General features: G+C 38.7%; 2 protein-coding genes across 3 annotated transcripts; one reads left to right on the top strand and one right to left on the bottom strand.

The window, feature by feature from the left end:
* Positions 1 to 3,553: 3,553 nt before the first annotated feature.
* On the bottom strand, positions 3,554 to 5,028 carry LOC129775258 (SUMO-conjugating enzyme UBC9-B). The gene is made up of 4 exons (XM_055779767.1): positions 4,588 to 5,028; positions 4,348 to 4,431; positions 4,026 to 4,288; positions 3,554 to 3,930 (listed from the first exon to the last, which is right to left on the bottom strand). Exons 1-4 carry the CDS (start codon positions 4,651 to 4,653, stop codon positions 3,864 to 3,866), a joined length of 480 nt encoding a protein of 159 aa, XP_055635742.1. The 5' UTR covers positions 4,654 to 5,028; the 3' UTR covers positions 3,554 to 3,863.
* Positions 5,029 to 9,102: 4,074 nt separating this feature from the next.
* On the top strand, positions 9,103 to 10,446 carry LOC129777754 (geminin). 2 transcript variants are annotated; one of them, XM_055784220.1, is made up of 3 exons: positions 9,103 to 9,302; positions 9,391 to 9,521; positions 9,600 to 10,446. In XM_055784220.1, exons 1-3 carry the CDS (start codon positions 9,243 to 9,245, stop codon positions 10,024 to 10,026), a joined length of 618 nt encoding a protein of 205 aa, XP_055640195.1. In that variant the 5' UTR covers positions 9,103 to 9,242; the 3' UTR covers positions 10,027 to 10,446. The 2 variants fall into 2 exon arrangements, with proteins under 2 accessions (XP_055640195.1, XP_055640203.1); XM_055784228.1 differs by having other exon boundaries at positions 9,104 to 9,299.
* Positions 10,447 to 15,961: the final 5,515 nt, after the last annotated feature.

Genomic DNA, 15,961 nt, shown 5'->3' with positions numbered 1-15,961 from the left:
TTTCTGGCAACTCACGGATCCCTTTGCGGAAATAATCGGCCGGTTTGTCCGCTAACCACGAATCGATCTAATTTTTGACTACATCAAAATAGGAGCTGGTCAACCAAGCCACGTTGCATCGATCGAAAAAGATAGTAATCGGACGGAGCAATGTCTGGAGAATACGGCGGGTGGGATAGGACCTCCCATTTCAGCGTTTCCAAGTATGTTTTGACCGGTTTCGCGACATGCGGCCGAGCATTGACATGCTACATACTTTATCGTGTCTTTGCTCGTATTGTGGCCGTTTTTCCGAAAGTAAACGGCTCAAACGCTTCAATTGTCGTCGGTAGAGGTCCCCCGTAATGGTTTCATTCGGGTTTAGCAGCTAATAGCACACCACACCCAGCTGGTCCCACCAAATAGACAGCAAAACCTTCTGGCCGTGAATATATCGCGCGGCCGTCGATGTTGACGCATGGCCGGGGTATCCATACGTTGCCCGACGTTTAGGATTGTCGTAATGGACCCACTTTCTATTGCCAGTAACGATCGATGCAAAAAACTCTTTCTTTTATGCCGTTGGAGCAGTTGTTCGCACGTGAAAAAACGGCGTTCGACGTCTCGTGGCTTCAATTCATACGGCACCCAATGTCCTATCTTTCGGATCATTCCCATTGCTTTTAAACGATCGGATATGGTTTGCTGAGCTACTCCAAGTGTATGTGCAAGTTCTTGTTGCGTTTGTGACGAATCTTGATCGAGTAAAGCCTCTAATTCTTCATCTTCAAACTTTTTTGGCGGTCCGGAACGTTCTTCGTCTTCCAAGTCAAAATTACCATTTTTAAGCATGGTCACCATAAACTTCCACTTTCCGCAGTTTTTTCTTTATATTGAAGTAATGAAGTTACACTCCCCGCAAAAACACTCTCGTTGGTACGAAATTCGACATATTCGAAGTGACAGAAAACTATGTTGTTTACGCTTCAACTTTGAATCGGTTCTTTTTCTGTTTCTTGTTTCCGTGTTTTACTCTTATTATCTCACAGATCGAGAATCAATGAGGTGGTTAAATTAAGTTACTGTTAAAACTGAATGAAGCTAAAGGAAAAATATTTTCTGGAGTTTTTCATTCGATTATATCTTTTTTGACGTAGGACTACGTCTTTCATTTCTATACCGGGGTGTAAAATCAAAGTTTCGAAAACGAAAGCGTTACGCCGGAGACCGAGATTTTGAGCGTTAATAGCTCCTAAACAACTGAACGAAATGGTATGATAAACACTTCATTCGAAAGATAAAATGTCTACGCGTTATATACTTGTTACTTTTTGATCCAAAAACTTGTTTCAATAGTCTTAAAATTGCTTTCAAAACAGGCTATTGAAATCACCAATCGGTATATAAGCGAGCGGCGCTCGGAAATCCACTCAGTTCTAATTGAACAGCGATTGGAGCATGTTGTCGCTGTTGCGGTGAAGCTCTTTATTTATCATGAAAGCGCGGATGAACGGTGTCACCAAGAGCCTGTTTGTGCACCCTAAGCCAGAAGGGAATCTATCAGGAGGAGAGTGATGCCACAAACGGTTCCCTGGGAAGACATCGCTACACACACATACACGCGCGGCTATTAACAGGTGGTTATCGAGTTGGCATTAACCACTGGTGGGCTTCCAGTATCGAGGAAAATGTGGAAATATCTAATCGTTACTGAAAATAATCTGCCAGTTCCTTTGGGAATTTTCAAAATATATTCATGTGAAAGAGTTTAATTGAATGTTTTCTATCCATGTAACACTGTGACCAAATACATTTGGTTTTGTGGTTTTTCAATCAATCGCAATTAACAGGATAGCTTCAGAAGATTATTCTTCCCCATCAGTAGGATATTTCCGTATCCAATATTGTATGCGCCCGCAATCGATTATTGTCAGTCGCCGAAAGTTCCGAGCTCAGAGAGTTCATTCCCCTCTAGTTTGCCTTCCAAATTGCCATCGTAAACCACACCTTCTCTCGATTTAATCACACACAAAAAGCATACTTAAGCGATATTCTGGTGGTGAGACACATTCATTTTTCGTGAGGACATCGACAAGACAACATCGTTGCCTAACGTGCTGGAGGAGGTGGACGGCGAAGGATCGACACATACACGCGCCGAACTCTTTCCGTTAGGATGCCATTCAGCATCGAGAAAGTTCCGGAAAGATCTAATCATTGCTGGAAAACAATCTGCCAGTTCCTTTGGGAATTTTCAAAATATATTCATGTGAAAGAGTTTAATTGAATGTTTTCTATCCATGTTACACTGTGACCAAATATGTTTCAATCAAGTGCTATTAACAGGTGGTTATCGAGTTGACATTAACCACTGGTGGGCTTCCAGTATCGAGGAAAATGTGGAAATATCTAATCGTTACTGAAAATAATCTGCCAGTTCCTCTGGGAATTTTAAATTACATTCATGTGAAAGAGTTTATTTTAATGTTTTCTATCCATGAAACACTGTGACCAAATACATTTGGTTTTGTGATTTTTCAATCAATCGCAATCAACAGGATAGCTTCTGAAGATCATTCTTCCCCATCAGTAGGATATTTCCGTATCCAATATTGGATGCATAAAACCTTGTGCCTCCAACGTAACGCTCTCGTTTTCGAAGTTCTCCAAATATTCATTCATTCAGAATGAATTCAGATTCAACTTCAAACAAATGATCTCTAAATCAACGATAGTCCTACGTCACCCTTGCGGTTATACCATAGATATAACCCACTTCCTGTTTTCTCTAAATAAATACCTATAACGCCTAGTAAATACACTATGGCAATATTTAGGAGACACGCAGTCTGTGAGTATACGATGTTGAGCGCGGGTATAGGATGGGTAATATTTTTATCTTCATCCAATTCTTTTTTGAAAATAAGCACACCTGATTGTGGAATCCAAGCATACTCAACGTATTTATAAACACGAATTGAAAATATATCTACCCAATTGCATCTGTGATCCTTTGTTGAGCACGTGATTGCACTCCAAAGGGATAATTTAGCTGACACGATTTGATTTCATAATCTCAGTAGAGGCGAATGAACTGAAAAGTTTAAAGCCTCTTTAATCCAACATCATCATCATTGATAATCTATATCTTGGAACTTCTGTGAAGAAAAAAAAACAAACAATATATAGAAAATATGAAACGAATGCATTCAATAAAAGGACGTTACTTTTTATTAAATCCAATTAAAGTTAGATCCCTTTTGCATCAAACGGGTTTATCAAAAAAGTTCAACATTATCAGTTAAGCATTTTTTTCAAAATGATTTTTCGTGTTTTCTTTATGTATTCTTAGTAGTTTTTGTTAATTGTAGGGATAGATGGTTGAGTTCTCAAACAATCAAAAAATACCAATAAAAAGTTTGTTTACATTTCCGAGATAGGCCCTTTGTACATGTTACTCTAGATTTCTTAAATCCCAACCGGAAAATGGAAACAGTGGCATTTCTCTATGGTCGCAAACCCGAGGCTTTTCTTAAACACGCAGTTTGGAAAATGAATCCAACCACCCTCCAGATCGTGTTTTACTGATTCTTGTCATTTTTTATTCATCTCCCTTTTCAAATTAATTAAAAGTGACTTACAACTAAGCATGAATAAATTTATCAGCGTTTCTTTATCTTCTGAAAAGTGGAAAAGATTATCATGTATGTATATATAGTTATGGTTGTAGTTCGCTTAGTTTAGGATATCTTTCCCTTTTTTCCAATCACGTATTTTTACTACTCCGTAACTGAGCCTTTTTTACAGTTTCCCTTTCTGCTTATACTGATATCCAATCCGCGCACCCCAATCGATCTTTCTCGGTCAGTTCCAAATTAGAAATTCTACTCGGTGGCGGCCATAGCTCTGGCCTGTGCTCGCACGCGTTTCTCGTACTCCAGACGATTTTGACTGTTTTGTTTGATAGAAGAAAACAAAATCGGAAAACATCCATTAACGCTACTGCTGCCAATATAAAATAAGGTGTTCAATAAACGACCACTCACCAGTAAATAGTATACGCTTCTGCTTGTGCCGGATCCTTAATGTTCGGCTCATTCAGCAGATCCTGGATACCGAGCAGAATTTGCTTGATCGTGATCGCCGGGCGCCAATCCTTTTCCTCGTCGAGTAGCGAAAGACACACGGTACCCGAGGGGTACACGTTCGGGTGGAACAGCGGCGGTTCGAATTTACACTTTGGGGGACTGGTCGGATAATCATCCTTGAAGATCATACGCAACTTGTAGAGGCCACCTTCCCATGGGGTCTGCGGGCAGATTGGGGAAATTTAACAAAAGCTCTACACGGATTACACGCAATACTTACACCCTTCTTTCCAGGAATGGCACATTCCCATGTCATCAGGTTCAGTGTTCCGTCAGCATTCTTGACCGGGCGCGCAACAAATCCCTAAACAACAAACAAAAATCCTCATCAAAAATTTAACCAACACAGAAAATATTCTCCCCGGACATAGAAGTCGCCCTCTCTCATTCTCTCCCTTTCTCACTGACACGGGGATGTCTGCCAAGCATCAAATGTCGTCAGCAAGAAATCCTAACTTACAAAGGGATGATCTTTACGCCATGCTTTTCGTTCCTCGCCGAGACGCGCGATCGCTATTCCGGACATAATTACTCCCTTATTGTGTTATGCAGAGAAACAGTTGCTTTCTTTGCTAAACTTTGTTGAACCGAAGCAAATGAAGGGGATGTACTCGAACTCGAACTCGAAACGAAACTTCTCGATACTACTTTTTCACTCACTGCAGTCGCTGTGGCAAAATTGGCAGCCACACAAAACCAATTTGTTGAGCCCCCAAATGAAAAAAAGCTCGAATCTCTCGGTTATTTTAACGCGGGGTACAATTTGTGCCTTCCTGCATAAGCTATTTATTTGTTCGTGCGGTGCTCTGCGAATAAAATCCTGTCTTTTTTTCCTCTGTCAATGAACGCCAAAAACACACTCGCACTCGACGCGATGAAATCGACTGGGAACCGTTGCAGTAGCTGTGTGTGTGTAAGCTTTGTGTGCGACACCAAAAAAGCCGCAATCTTGATGGAGAGGTTTAGCTGTGTGCGTTACATTGGCGACATTTCAACTCGTCTAAAAATATGGCAGTGAATTGTGGCTTTTCAAGATCGTCATGATACACTGTATGATATTTAGTAGAACCACAATGTTACTGAAAACAGAAAATTTCGTGTTTTCGAGCGATGAACATGACCGAAGTAAAAAAGCTTGCTTCAGTTAGAATCCATATGCACTGCTCATGTTTCTAAAGTGCTCCTACTGCTCGGTTCAGGAATTATTCGACAGCAGATTTTCCGAAAAAGATTTCTCAGTGTTTAAATTTTTTATTTATTACATTAAAATATTAAAAAGTTTTAAGGCTCATTTATTTACAATGATGCAACATCCGTCTTCATCACAACATTGTACTGTCAATACACTCGGTTAATAGCTGCAGTTCTCGGTCTTCAACCCGCACCGATACTTACCAAGTCCTGCTCCACCTGGTTCAATCACTACGCTCGCTGGGCTCCTCCTCTTGTTTCCACCGGATCCGATGAGAACACCATCTTTGCAGAGCTGCTGTCCGGCAATCTTGCAACATGCCCTACCTATCGCACTCATCCAGCCTTGGCGACTTTCTGGTTGCTGAGTTCGCCGGAGAGTTGCGCCAGCTCGTGATTCATCCTCCTTCTCCATACTCCGTTCTCCTGTACGCTGTCGTATATTGTTCTGCAATATACAGGCGGGTACAGACGTTCAAAAACACCGAGTGCTTGTGAATCCTTTTCGAGCATTGTCTATGCTGCTTGCCCATAGAGAACAACCGATCGAATCAGGATTTTTTAAATGTTACACTTCGTACGGGGTTGGAGTTTGTTGGACCTCAAGGTTTAGCGGAGCTCATAGCAGATGCAACTTCTGTTGACTATGCGTTTTCGAATTTCATGGCTGTTGTTTTTGTCAGTTGTTATCAACGAGCCAAGGTAATTAAAATTTTCGACCTCCTCGAGCTCGTTGCGTCGATCGCAACACAATTTTGTTGCGACCAGTCTCTCCTGCTCACACTATCACACCTCACGCTATCTGTCAAATGTTTCCCCGATCAAAGAAACAAACGAATTTTATTCGAGAAAGTGGTCGGTCTGATTAAAATGCGTTGTTCAGTGAAAGATTGTCTGAATACGAGAAAAAATGCTCGCGTAAGTTTCCATCGTTTCTCCTCGAATACGTTCCTACGAATGTACTGGGTCTGGTGCAATGGTTGAGTTATTATAAATTAATACTGTTGCAAAGTTTTCATTAACTTTTTCAGGACCGTTGAAATACGTTGTTCCAGTTCAACCGAAAAGGGAACCTTGTCAAACTTCGAAACGCTCTCCAACAATTAGGCCGATTGTTGATCAAGAGGACTACGTCCATCACCAACACGTAGCGCAGATTGTTTTGCCGCTATATTCATAACTACGCGGATATCATCTGGAAAGATCCCAACCCATGAAGTGGCGACAACATTACAGAATCTGAGTGTGAAATTCCGGGAATTTTTAAAAGCTTTGCGAAACTCTGTCCATCGGTCCACGGAAAAGTTAAACACCAAAATGTTGTACCAAATATCAAAAGTAGTTTTTCTATTTGTATGATACAATTCTGATTAGTATATTCAGAATATTTTAATTACAGGTTGCACGAAATGTGGCGACAGAATGCCAAGTCTAGGTTCAATCAGCTCAGCAAGCATAAAATTGTTCAATGAAGACCAGATTCAGGTGGCACGATAGCCGAAGTATGTTCGATTAAGTATTATTCATTGATTCTGATTTGAACAGAACTCGAATGGAATAAGTGTTGTGATCCGTGTAATTGTTTTTTTTTCTGTTTTAATGAAAGAAAAATGTTTTTATAACGCTCAAAAACACAAAAAAATAATAATTTTTGCGAGAAGTACAATTGAATTATAATTCGTTTAAATTTAAAAAAAATATTTAAACTTATATTTTTTCTGGAAAAAATATTCAAAAAGAAATTTCAGCTTCTGCCAAAATATCAACAAGATTGTCTGATTCTGAACGCTAGCATTAATTGAGGAAAAAAGGTAGTTCGTTCATTTTTATTAATTTTGATTTTTTTGCCTTTGATAACAATATATTATTTATGTAGTGGATCATTAGAAGAAAAGTACCTCTTTTTTTCCCTCCTGATTATTGAATCTCTTTTGACATTTCTATTGGATTCTTTTTAGCTAGTTAATCAAAGTCGTGATAGCGTTAGAAAGGTTAGAAGTAAACCGGCGCCACACGAAGTTACGAACACCCCCGAATATTGGACGCTCGGTGATAAGACGCATCGTGTAGTCGATGGACGAACTATGAGCCTCCAATGTCGAGCACCGAATATTCGCGTTGGAAGGTAATCCGTTCGTTGTGGATTACCTTCCAACGTGAGTGGCACGAGTCAAATGATTTTTGTCATTCGTTGAGTCGACACTCGATGACATTCGATACACCGCTACACAATTCATTCGAATCTATCATTGACAGATTGGTTTGTTTACAAGTTGTAGATGAAGAAACTATGGAATTGATTCATAAAATTCAAAAAATTCGTAATCATATTGGAGTTTCATAATGTTGATTTCAAGCATTTTTAATTTACAGTCTGATATCAGTACAATTTCAAACTGTTTCAAAACGTTTTTGATGATAAATAAAAACAATAAACATTCGATCCAAATACTCGCCGGTTGTTTGGACCGATTGCATTGAATCGAACATTCACTTCACCGTGTAGCAGCACATTCGTCACAACATTTGTCGATTCATCGAGTCAAATGTTTGAGTCCAATATTCGAGTGAAACGTTGGACGAATCGTGTAGCGCCCGCATAATGAGTTGTTGCGTTGCCTACATCTGAAGCTGAAATTATAGCTGCGGCTCAAGTGGGTTCTTGGATCCAGTAGCGTAGTTGCGTTTTAGATTCAGTTATCATGTCCGAGTAATGTGACTTAAATGTTGAGACAAAGTCAAACAATTCCGTACTGCAGCTGCAAGCAAATCAGCAAAGTATTATATAGATGTTTACACTATTCGCGTAGAACGATCGATGACCAATTGGGAGGATCAATTCAATCTCGTTCAAAAATATCGAGGGAAGCAATGGTCCATGATAGTTTTGAACTGTTTTTCGATTGAACAGATCCAATTATAACATAAAATTTTTGGTGGGTGAGATATGATTTCAACTAATGGATTTAGTTCCTTTATTTTTGCAAATAGAATAGTGTAATCAGCTCGTCAAGAGCAGCCTTGAATTCAACGTAAACGAATGAAATGTCAAACATTGTCCCATGGAAATCGTATGGACGCATTCACATACACTAGCAACGGCAACTTAGACGTCGGCAAAATAAGTCAAAGAGAATTGTTGACGGAACGGTGACGGGACGTTGTATCGTTATCGTTAGCGATAGATAGGTTCAATTTAGTTCGGACCAAGGCGACTAGAAGTATATCCTAAGGTGGGCCAACATGCTAAAACCACTCTGCAGCCATCTTGGAAGTCTACTGTGTTTTGTTGGTAAACAAAGCACAATACGCTTGTGCCCAAGCTCGCTCGTGATCAGTCTGTCTCTTTCACGATTCAAGCAAATAATACCCCTTCTGATTTTTCGTACTGTTTTCAAATACCGCTCTCCTAACCAACTTAGTGACGAAACGGCCTCACCTAGTACTATAGACCCGTCTTGGTTCGGATTAATTTGAACAGAAAAGATTATTGAAAAAAATGCGTGAGAACATTATTTTTTCCAAATTCGAGGTTTATGTTCGTGTGATAATTCACTTTCTCTGCCGTATATCAGACCTATAATTTTAATCACCGAATCATAGGTAAACTTTCTTAACATACAAAAGTAATTATTTGGGAGGAAGACTAAGATCAAGTATTTCAATACGACAAGTTTACTGGTTCAATTTCAGTTTAATTATTTAATTCAGTGTATCTTTGAAATAAATTAGCCGAGTTTAATTATTCACACAACGAAAAACACCGCTTGAGTGCAGTTCAACCCTGTGTTCAGTTGTCTGACATCTACGGGTAAATTTGGGCGCAATTTTCCGATCAAAGGAGACGGACGCTAATTCAAAATAAAAACAGTCTCAATCAAGTAAAAGTGTTCCGTATTGACTGATTCGATTTTCAGTGGCAATATGTCCAGCGCAGGCGGGAAAATTGTTATCCAGGTGGAATCCTCGGCCGAACAAGAGGTAGTGAGTAGAGATCACTTGATTGAAGAGGTTAAGTATTGCCTTCATTTTGATTTTTTTTGCTTCTCTTTTTGTGTTCTATTGTATGTAGGAACATCTGAAAACTTCTCGTAAAATGTTAAAGGAGGTACAGAATGTGACAGCCATGAACAAGGAGAACGTGGTGAAAGCTGCTAAGCTGCCCGTTTTTCTGGCCCACAAAGAACTAACAAAGAAGCTGTTGTAAGTAACGGTTTTTTCCATATCAAATTGCATTTGAGAAAAAAAGTTTTTTTTGCTTCAATTAAAAAATGGTTACAGTCCCGAGCAGCTCGATGGCCAAGAGCACAAACGCAAGAAGCTGGTACAGTCCCAGTCTAGTCAGACTTCTCCGGGAAAATCACCCTCCGAAGCCAAGAAATGCATCACAGAGGAGGATCTGACATCGCTCGAAGGTCCCAGCCAGTACTATTGGGAGGTGCTGGCGGAAAGACGTCGGGTGGCTCTGGAGGAATCGCTCACCGAAAATGCCCAGCTGTATGACAAGGTCAACGATTTGGAGGAGGAGCTGAATACGTCCAAACAAATGCTAGAGGAAGCTCGCAATCTGGTGGAAGTTCTGACCGAGATGCTACAGGAAAGTGAAGCCGAGGCCAGCGCTGGAGGAAGTGGCAAAGCGGCGACCGGACAGGTAGATGATAGTGGCATTGTGCCAGAATTGCCCAGCGAGGCGGAAGACGATTTGTAAGCGGTGGATTCGATTGAAAGGATGGAGTGATCTTATGGCGGCATTATTTTCTCTCATTTTATTGGTAATATAAACTTGCAGAGTTTAAATCATCCTTTGTGCTAAAGATTTAAACTGATTTTGTAAATAATTTCCGCCACAGTCTCAGTGGGATCAACTTTGAACATCATTGAAGACGTTTTATCTCATCATCGGACCTACACAAAAAGATTTCGTTCATTTTCATGTTATTAAATATTAAAATATCTCATGACACAAAACTGCAAACTGTTCATCATATGTAACCCAATAGTTTGCAATGTTTGATTTTTTGTTGTGTAGAAGTCGTTGAATTACCATTAGATTATTTACGATTGCGATCGAATAATTGAATTTGAATCTTTTGTTAACGTATCCAAATATATGTATGTGTGAAAATTAGCAGCTGTTTTTGTTTATCAATTCGATAGCGGAATAGAAATAGTTCCTAAATAGTTGAGTCCTGCTCTCCGTTTTACTATCTATTAGTTCTATCGGTTTTATCGAAGCTTAATTCTGGATTTTGAAGTCCCGCGGTATGTGGTCGCTTGTTTGGAAGCTTTCTAAAGCAATAGAAATTTGATCGACGATTTTCAAAAGAGCACGCATTCCGTCGGAGTTCAAAATGATGGAAACAGATTTGACTCACGATTTAATGTAAATTATTCTTGTTAGGTAAACATGGAATTTGCGCCAAGATGGAGAAAGACCGATGTAAAAAGAGTTGCGTGGAAAGATGTCGAACCTAATGGAATGTTTTAGCAGCGGAATACAATAAGAGCATTAGCAATTGTTCGATAACCAGAGTAGTTTATTAACGAAGTGGTATTCTCACGGCTGGCAAACCATCCCTAACATATATGCATGTGTATGTATCTCTTTATGTACTTGGGAACAATCCTCCGTTCGTACGCATACTTTCGTACCTTGGGACTCTTTTTCTAATGCGCATCTGGTAAATTTTCCTCACATTTCGTTAAGACATGAAGCTCATTCGCCTTTAACCTTAAAAAAAACAATTTAAAAGGTGATCAATAAAGGGTCCTGAGATTGAACTCAGTTACAGATTTTCTTGTTGACGACAATTCTCCAATTCTTCAACTCTATTTTCACATGACTGGAGTACTTTAACACCCACGAATATGGCGACAGGTTTTACTCGATATCCGTTTGTTGAATCGTTCAAAAGAGCCCTCCAAACTCAGCCTCGTAACGCTTGCATTAAAAATAACAAATTTTACCAATTTTCCATGCGTTCACATCAAATCCCTTCTACCGCCTATAGTGCGATTCACATACAACATCCACGTCACGTTCACGTTCCGTCACGTCACGGTGCGTCAATTATTCTTCCATGCAATTCCTGTTGAAGCATTCACATACACCAGCAACGGCAAGTCGAATTTGCCGTTGCCGGTGTATGTGAATGTTTGCATAAGAACTGCTTGGAAAGATAATTGACGCAACGTGACGGGACGGAACGTGAACGTGATGTGGATGTTGTATGTGAATCGCACTTATATCTCCTTATGTGCAATATAAAACAATAAAAAACGACTACAATCAATAATTACGAGGGCATGGGTCTCGAGGTTTTGGTAGGCGTACTCTCACTAAAAGATCGCTTCAATTTATTATCTCTTCGGTTCCTCATCCGGTGTAAGGTTATGAACCCATTGGTGATTGGAAATTTTATTTTAAATTTCTCCATGCAGGTTGATCCTTCTTCGTATATTCACAACCGTGTTAGTTTTCCTAACTACATCAATTCCTCTGTGCATTTTGATCTGTCCATGAAGCAGGATATCCATGGAATATCTATATCTTCGATCGATGCAAAGTATGGGGGTATCAATTGTGATAATATGTACTTGACTGATGGGTCCTCTATGAATGAGTCCACAGGATTTGGAGTGCTTTTTTTAGCACCTCACATAGTCTTCAATATCCTTGCTCAGTATAAATTGCTGAATTGGCAGCGATATACTGAGCACTGGAGAGCGTCGCCTCACGACCTGTTGAACACTATTACATTGTAACGGATAGTCTTAGCTCTGTCGAAGCTATCCGTTCATGGTTCAAAAGTCTGGAATTGAGTCGGGACTTTATTCGACTCATGTCCAACCACTGTTCGTTAGATGCACTACTCTTCCGTTTCAATCTTGCCACCAGCAATCTCTGCGTTTGTGGCTCAGGTTCTCATGACACCGAGCACGTTGTTTGGTCGTGCGAGGTGTATCTTGTCGCCAGATCGAATTCAGAAAACTCCCATTGGGCCCGAGGTACACAACCCAATGTGCTGGTGAGAGATGTATTGGCTCGGTTAGACCTTGATTACATTTCTCAAATATATGTTTTCCTTGAAGCTATCGATCTTCGTGTGTGATTAACCCTATATACTTATTCCCTCCTTTTCTTCCTTTGCGAGTAATTGATCCCCTTGCTATAAACAGTAGAATAAATTAAAATGTAAATACACTATAGATATACGAATAGATTTAAATATTGAGTTTGATCATCAACATTTTTATAATCTCCTTATATCCCATCCTTGTCCTGAAAAAAAATTCACCCTTGTAAACTCGAGTCAACCGCGAGTAATTGGTTTTCTACCTTACTAACCATAGAATTAGGAAATTTGTTGTATATAGTTATAAAAATGAAGTCAAGAATTCGGCTCCTTAAAACTTATGTAACTGAGCCTGTTATTTTTACAACGAATTAATAAAAAAAAATAATTTCGAAAACAAAATCCATTGTTTTTGTAGGTTCAATATTTAAAAAAGAAGGCTTGCTCATTGGCTTCAAATTGATATGTCGATAATCTGAATCGGTTCAATGATTCAAAAGTTATGAATTTGGAAAAATATACGTGGGTCACTATTTATATTTCGGGAATAGGAACAAAAACAACTAGTTAAGCTGCGAATATATTATTATTGTTTTTCAAAGTACTCGCCATGATGATCGATACACTTTTGCGCTTAAACCAATTTTCAGAGCATTTATTCCAATCGACACGAGTCTTTTTTTTGAGCGATTGTCAAATTATGTGGGATCCAATGTGAACATAATTTTCGCACAACTAAGTGTTCATGTAAAATCGCATATATGCTGGTGGAACTAATGCTTAGGGATGCCTCAATCTCACAATAGGTTACATGACGATCTTGCTTAATCATTTCGTGCACAGCATCGATGTTTTCTGGCACTACAGTCGATTTTGGACGACCTTCACGAAACTCGTCGGACAGAGAACTACGACCACGATTGAATTCACTATACCAGCGATTTTGATGGAGCTTCATCGCCAAAAGTCAAATTAAGTTGATTGACGCACTCTTGTTGTGATAATCCACGTCGAAAGTCGTAAAAAATCATCGCACGAAAATGTTCACGATTCAGTTCCATTTTTTTGCCGAGACCAAACTTTCAACTAAATATAAAATAAACAAATAGCGTCTGTATGACAAAATGTTCTGAGTACGTATATCGTCAAAAATGTCAAACTTTACGATGGAACCGTCAGATGGACTCACATGACATCAGTATTGCCAATCCCCGAAATATAAATAGTGACCCTCGTATTTTTGGGAAAAAGTGGAAAAAAATGATTTTTCGGATCACCCTAAAATGGAAATGGGCACCCTAATAAAAATAAATAAAAAAACGGATCGATAGTTTTACTGTATAGTTTTACATGCTGAATCGTATGTAGATTCTATTTTTCATATTACTTTTCTTAAAAGTTTACCATTTCACAAAGAATAGAAATTTCATACTTTTTCCAAAATTCATATCTCTATTTTGGTGAGTCCGACACGGCACCAACTTCGTTAAATTAGAAGGGTTTTCCAATAAAAATATGCAAAAAAAAACGAAGGGGAGGAATTTTCGAGATATAATTTTGTTTAATATTAAATTCAGTTTTTGAGTAAGATTTTTTAACAGTGTATTTTAAACGTTATTTTTTTGAAAAAGCTAATTGATTTTTCAACTACTTTGTCAAACATCATATTTTGATCAGACATCTGGATTTTGAGTTACGATGTTTTGAAAAAAAATCAATGATTTTGAATACGTCCTTTTCTAAAAACCATAATTTGATGATGTCATAATTTAAATTGGTCATTTTATAATAGAAATTGTGATTTTGGGCAGCTTTCATCATAAGTATAAAGTTTTGGAAAAATCGGAGAGGGTCGGGTCAAAATTTGCTGTTTTCTGGCCGTTTTGGCGTGGAAATGCTTAATGGAAAACAAATCTCCGGAGTGCAAATAATTCGTGAAGCTTACTGATCTTATTTTGCGTTTGCCTGGTATTACCACACTAAGGTTTCCAAAAACCATAGGGCCGTATTATAGAAACCGAGTCGATTATAATTTCGCTCGTTAGCTCTGTTTTACTATTATTGATGCCGAGCAAATCGATAGTATCGACCGAGTAATAGCTATCGGTGCAGCTTTCAGAATTTTTCGAGTTGTTTGGTTTGCTTGTTGCAAACCAAATTATATTTTCCTTTGAGAAACATTTCGGAAAGGCCTAAATATATGCAATCGCAACACATGAAATTCGAGCTCGGTACGAGATTATCTCGATTTACAAAATACGAGATTTGGCGTGATAGTGCTAGTAATTGTATCGAATCCTCGATTCGATTTATATAACAGGGCCCATTACTGTCAAGCGTAGCACATTATGTATGAAAACCAGCTCGTTCCAATTGATTAAAAAACGGGATACCGGGTCATAAACGGATCAATGGATTCATTAAACGGCATCCAGACATATCAAGACGGGTACCGAGTGAAAGCTATCGGTGCAATTGTCATAAATTTTCCAGGTTGTTTGGTTTGCTTGCTGCATATATTTAGAGAAATATTTTGTTTTGTTTTTGACGCCCCTGATACTTTCATTTGGGAGACGTTTCAGAAACGCTTAAATGTATACAGTTTGCAACACATGAAGTTCGAGCTCTTCTTCTTCTTCTACTTCTTCTTCAATGGCACTAACGTTCCTAGAGGAACTTCGCCGTCTCAACGTAGTATTACTTGCGTCATTTTTATTAGTACTTAGTTGAGATTTCTATGCCAAATAACACGCCTTGAATGCATTCTGAGTGGCAAGCTCTAGAATACGCGTGATCACAGTGCAAGTCGGAGGAAATTTCTTTGACGAAAAATTCCCCCGACCAGAACGGGAATCGAACCCGAACACCCGGCATGTTAGTTATGACGCTAACCACTCGGCCAAGGGAGCACCAAGTTCGAGCTCGGTAAAATTGTAATTGTAAAGTTGGGCGGGGCTAGTTGGTCATAGGGGTAAGTTGGTCAATGACGATATCACAAAATCTGAGCGTTTAAAAAATTAGGCTTTTGTTAAGTGGGTTAAAAAATTCGAACATGGTGCCGATCTTTCCGAAAATCATTCACTGTTTTGCGCATTATGAAATTTGTTCTGAAGATGGTTAATAATCATGTAAAATAATTGTTTCTAATGTAAAACAAGGGTTTATTGTATGTATTAGTTTTGAATGTTAATCAGCAATTCCAAATGAAATCGTCCTAAAAATGCAGATTTTAAAAACTTGTATTTTTGATTCCAATGAAAGTGTGTATTCCGTTTGGTATGGAAATATGAGTTTTTCACAGCAATTGGGAATTTTTTGACTCAAGCGTAACTTTTGAAAAGGGCGTATCGATTTTAGTAAAAGAAATCTTTGATAATTTATATCTCAAAAACTATGAGTCGTACCGAAATAGTGTCTTAGAAAGAGTTATAGAGTATTGATGGTTGAATATGAAAAAAATGTACACTGAGAAAAAAATTAGTACTCTTTTTTCTATTTACAAAATAAAAAATCAATTTGCAATATCCAAAATACATTTTTTTAAATTTTTTTCATACAAAATAGAAG

This window comes from Toxorhynchites rutilus, chromosome 1, assembly GCF_029784135.1.
Source record: "Toxorhynchites rutilus septentrionalis strain SRP chromosome 1, ASM2978413v1, whole genome shotgun sequence".
Taxonomy (NCBI): Eukaryota; Metazoa; Arthropoda; class Insecta; order Diptera; family Culicidae; genus Toxorhynchites; species Toxorhynchites rutilus.
Note: the sequence above shows the minus strand (reverse complement) of the source record. Positions and strands in the feature narration are given on the sequence as shown.

What these genes read in the sequence shown, in the direction of transcription:
- LOC129777754 (XM_055784220.1), top strand. Translation starts at nt 9,243, where the DNA reads ATGTCCAGCGCAGGCGGGAAAATTGTTATCCAGGTGGAATCCTCGGCC. An exon ending in CCTCGGCCGAACAAGAGGTA is followed by an intron (nt 9,303 to 9,390) that starts GTGAGTAGAGAT and finishes TATTGTATGTAG; the next exon opens with GAACATCTGAAAACTTCTCG. An exon ending in GAACTAACAAAGAAGCTGTT is followed by an intron (nt 9,522 to 9,599) that starts GTAAGTAACGGT and finishes AAATGGTTACAG; the next exon opens with TCCCGAGCAGCTCGATGGCC.
- LOC129775258 (XM_055779767.1), bottom strand. Translation starts at nt 4,653, where the DNA reads ATGTCCGGAATAGCGATCGCGCGTCTCGGCGAGGAACGAAAAGCATGG. An exon ending in CCATTCCTGGAAAGAAGGGT is followed by an intron (nt 4,289 to 4,347) that starts GTAAGTATTGCG and finishes ATCTGCCCGCAG; the next exon opens with ACCCCATGGGAAGGTGGCCT. An exon ending in GAAGCGTATACTATTTACTG is followed by an intron (nt 3,931 to 4,025) that starts GTGAGTGGTCGT and finishes CAAACAAAACAG; the next exon opens with TCAAAATCGTCTGGAGTACG.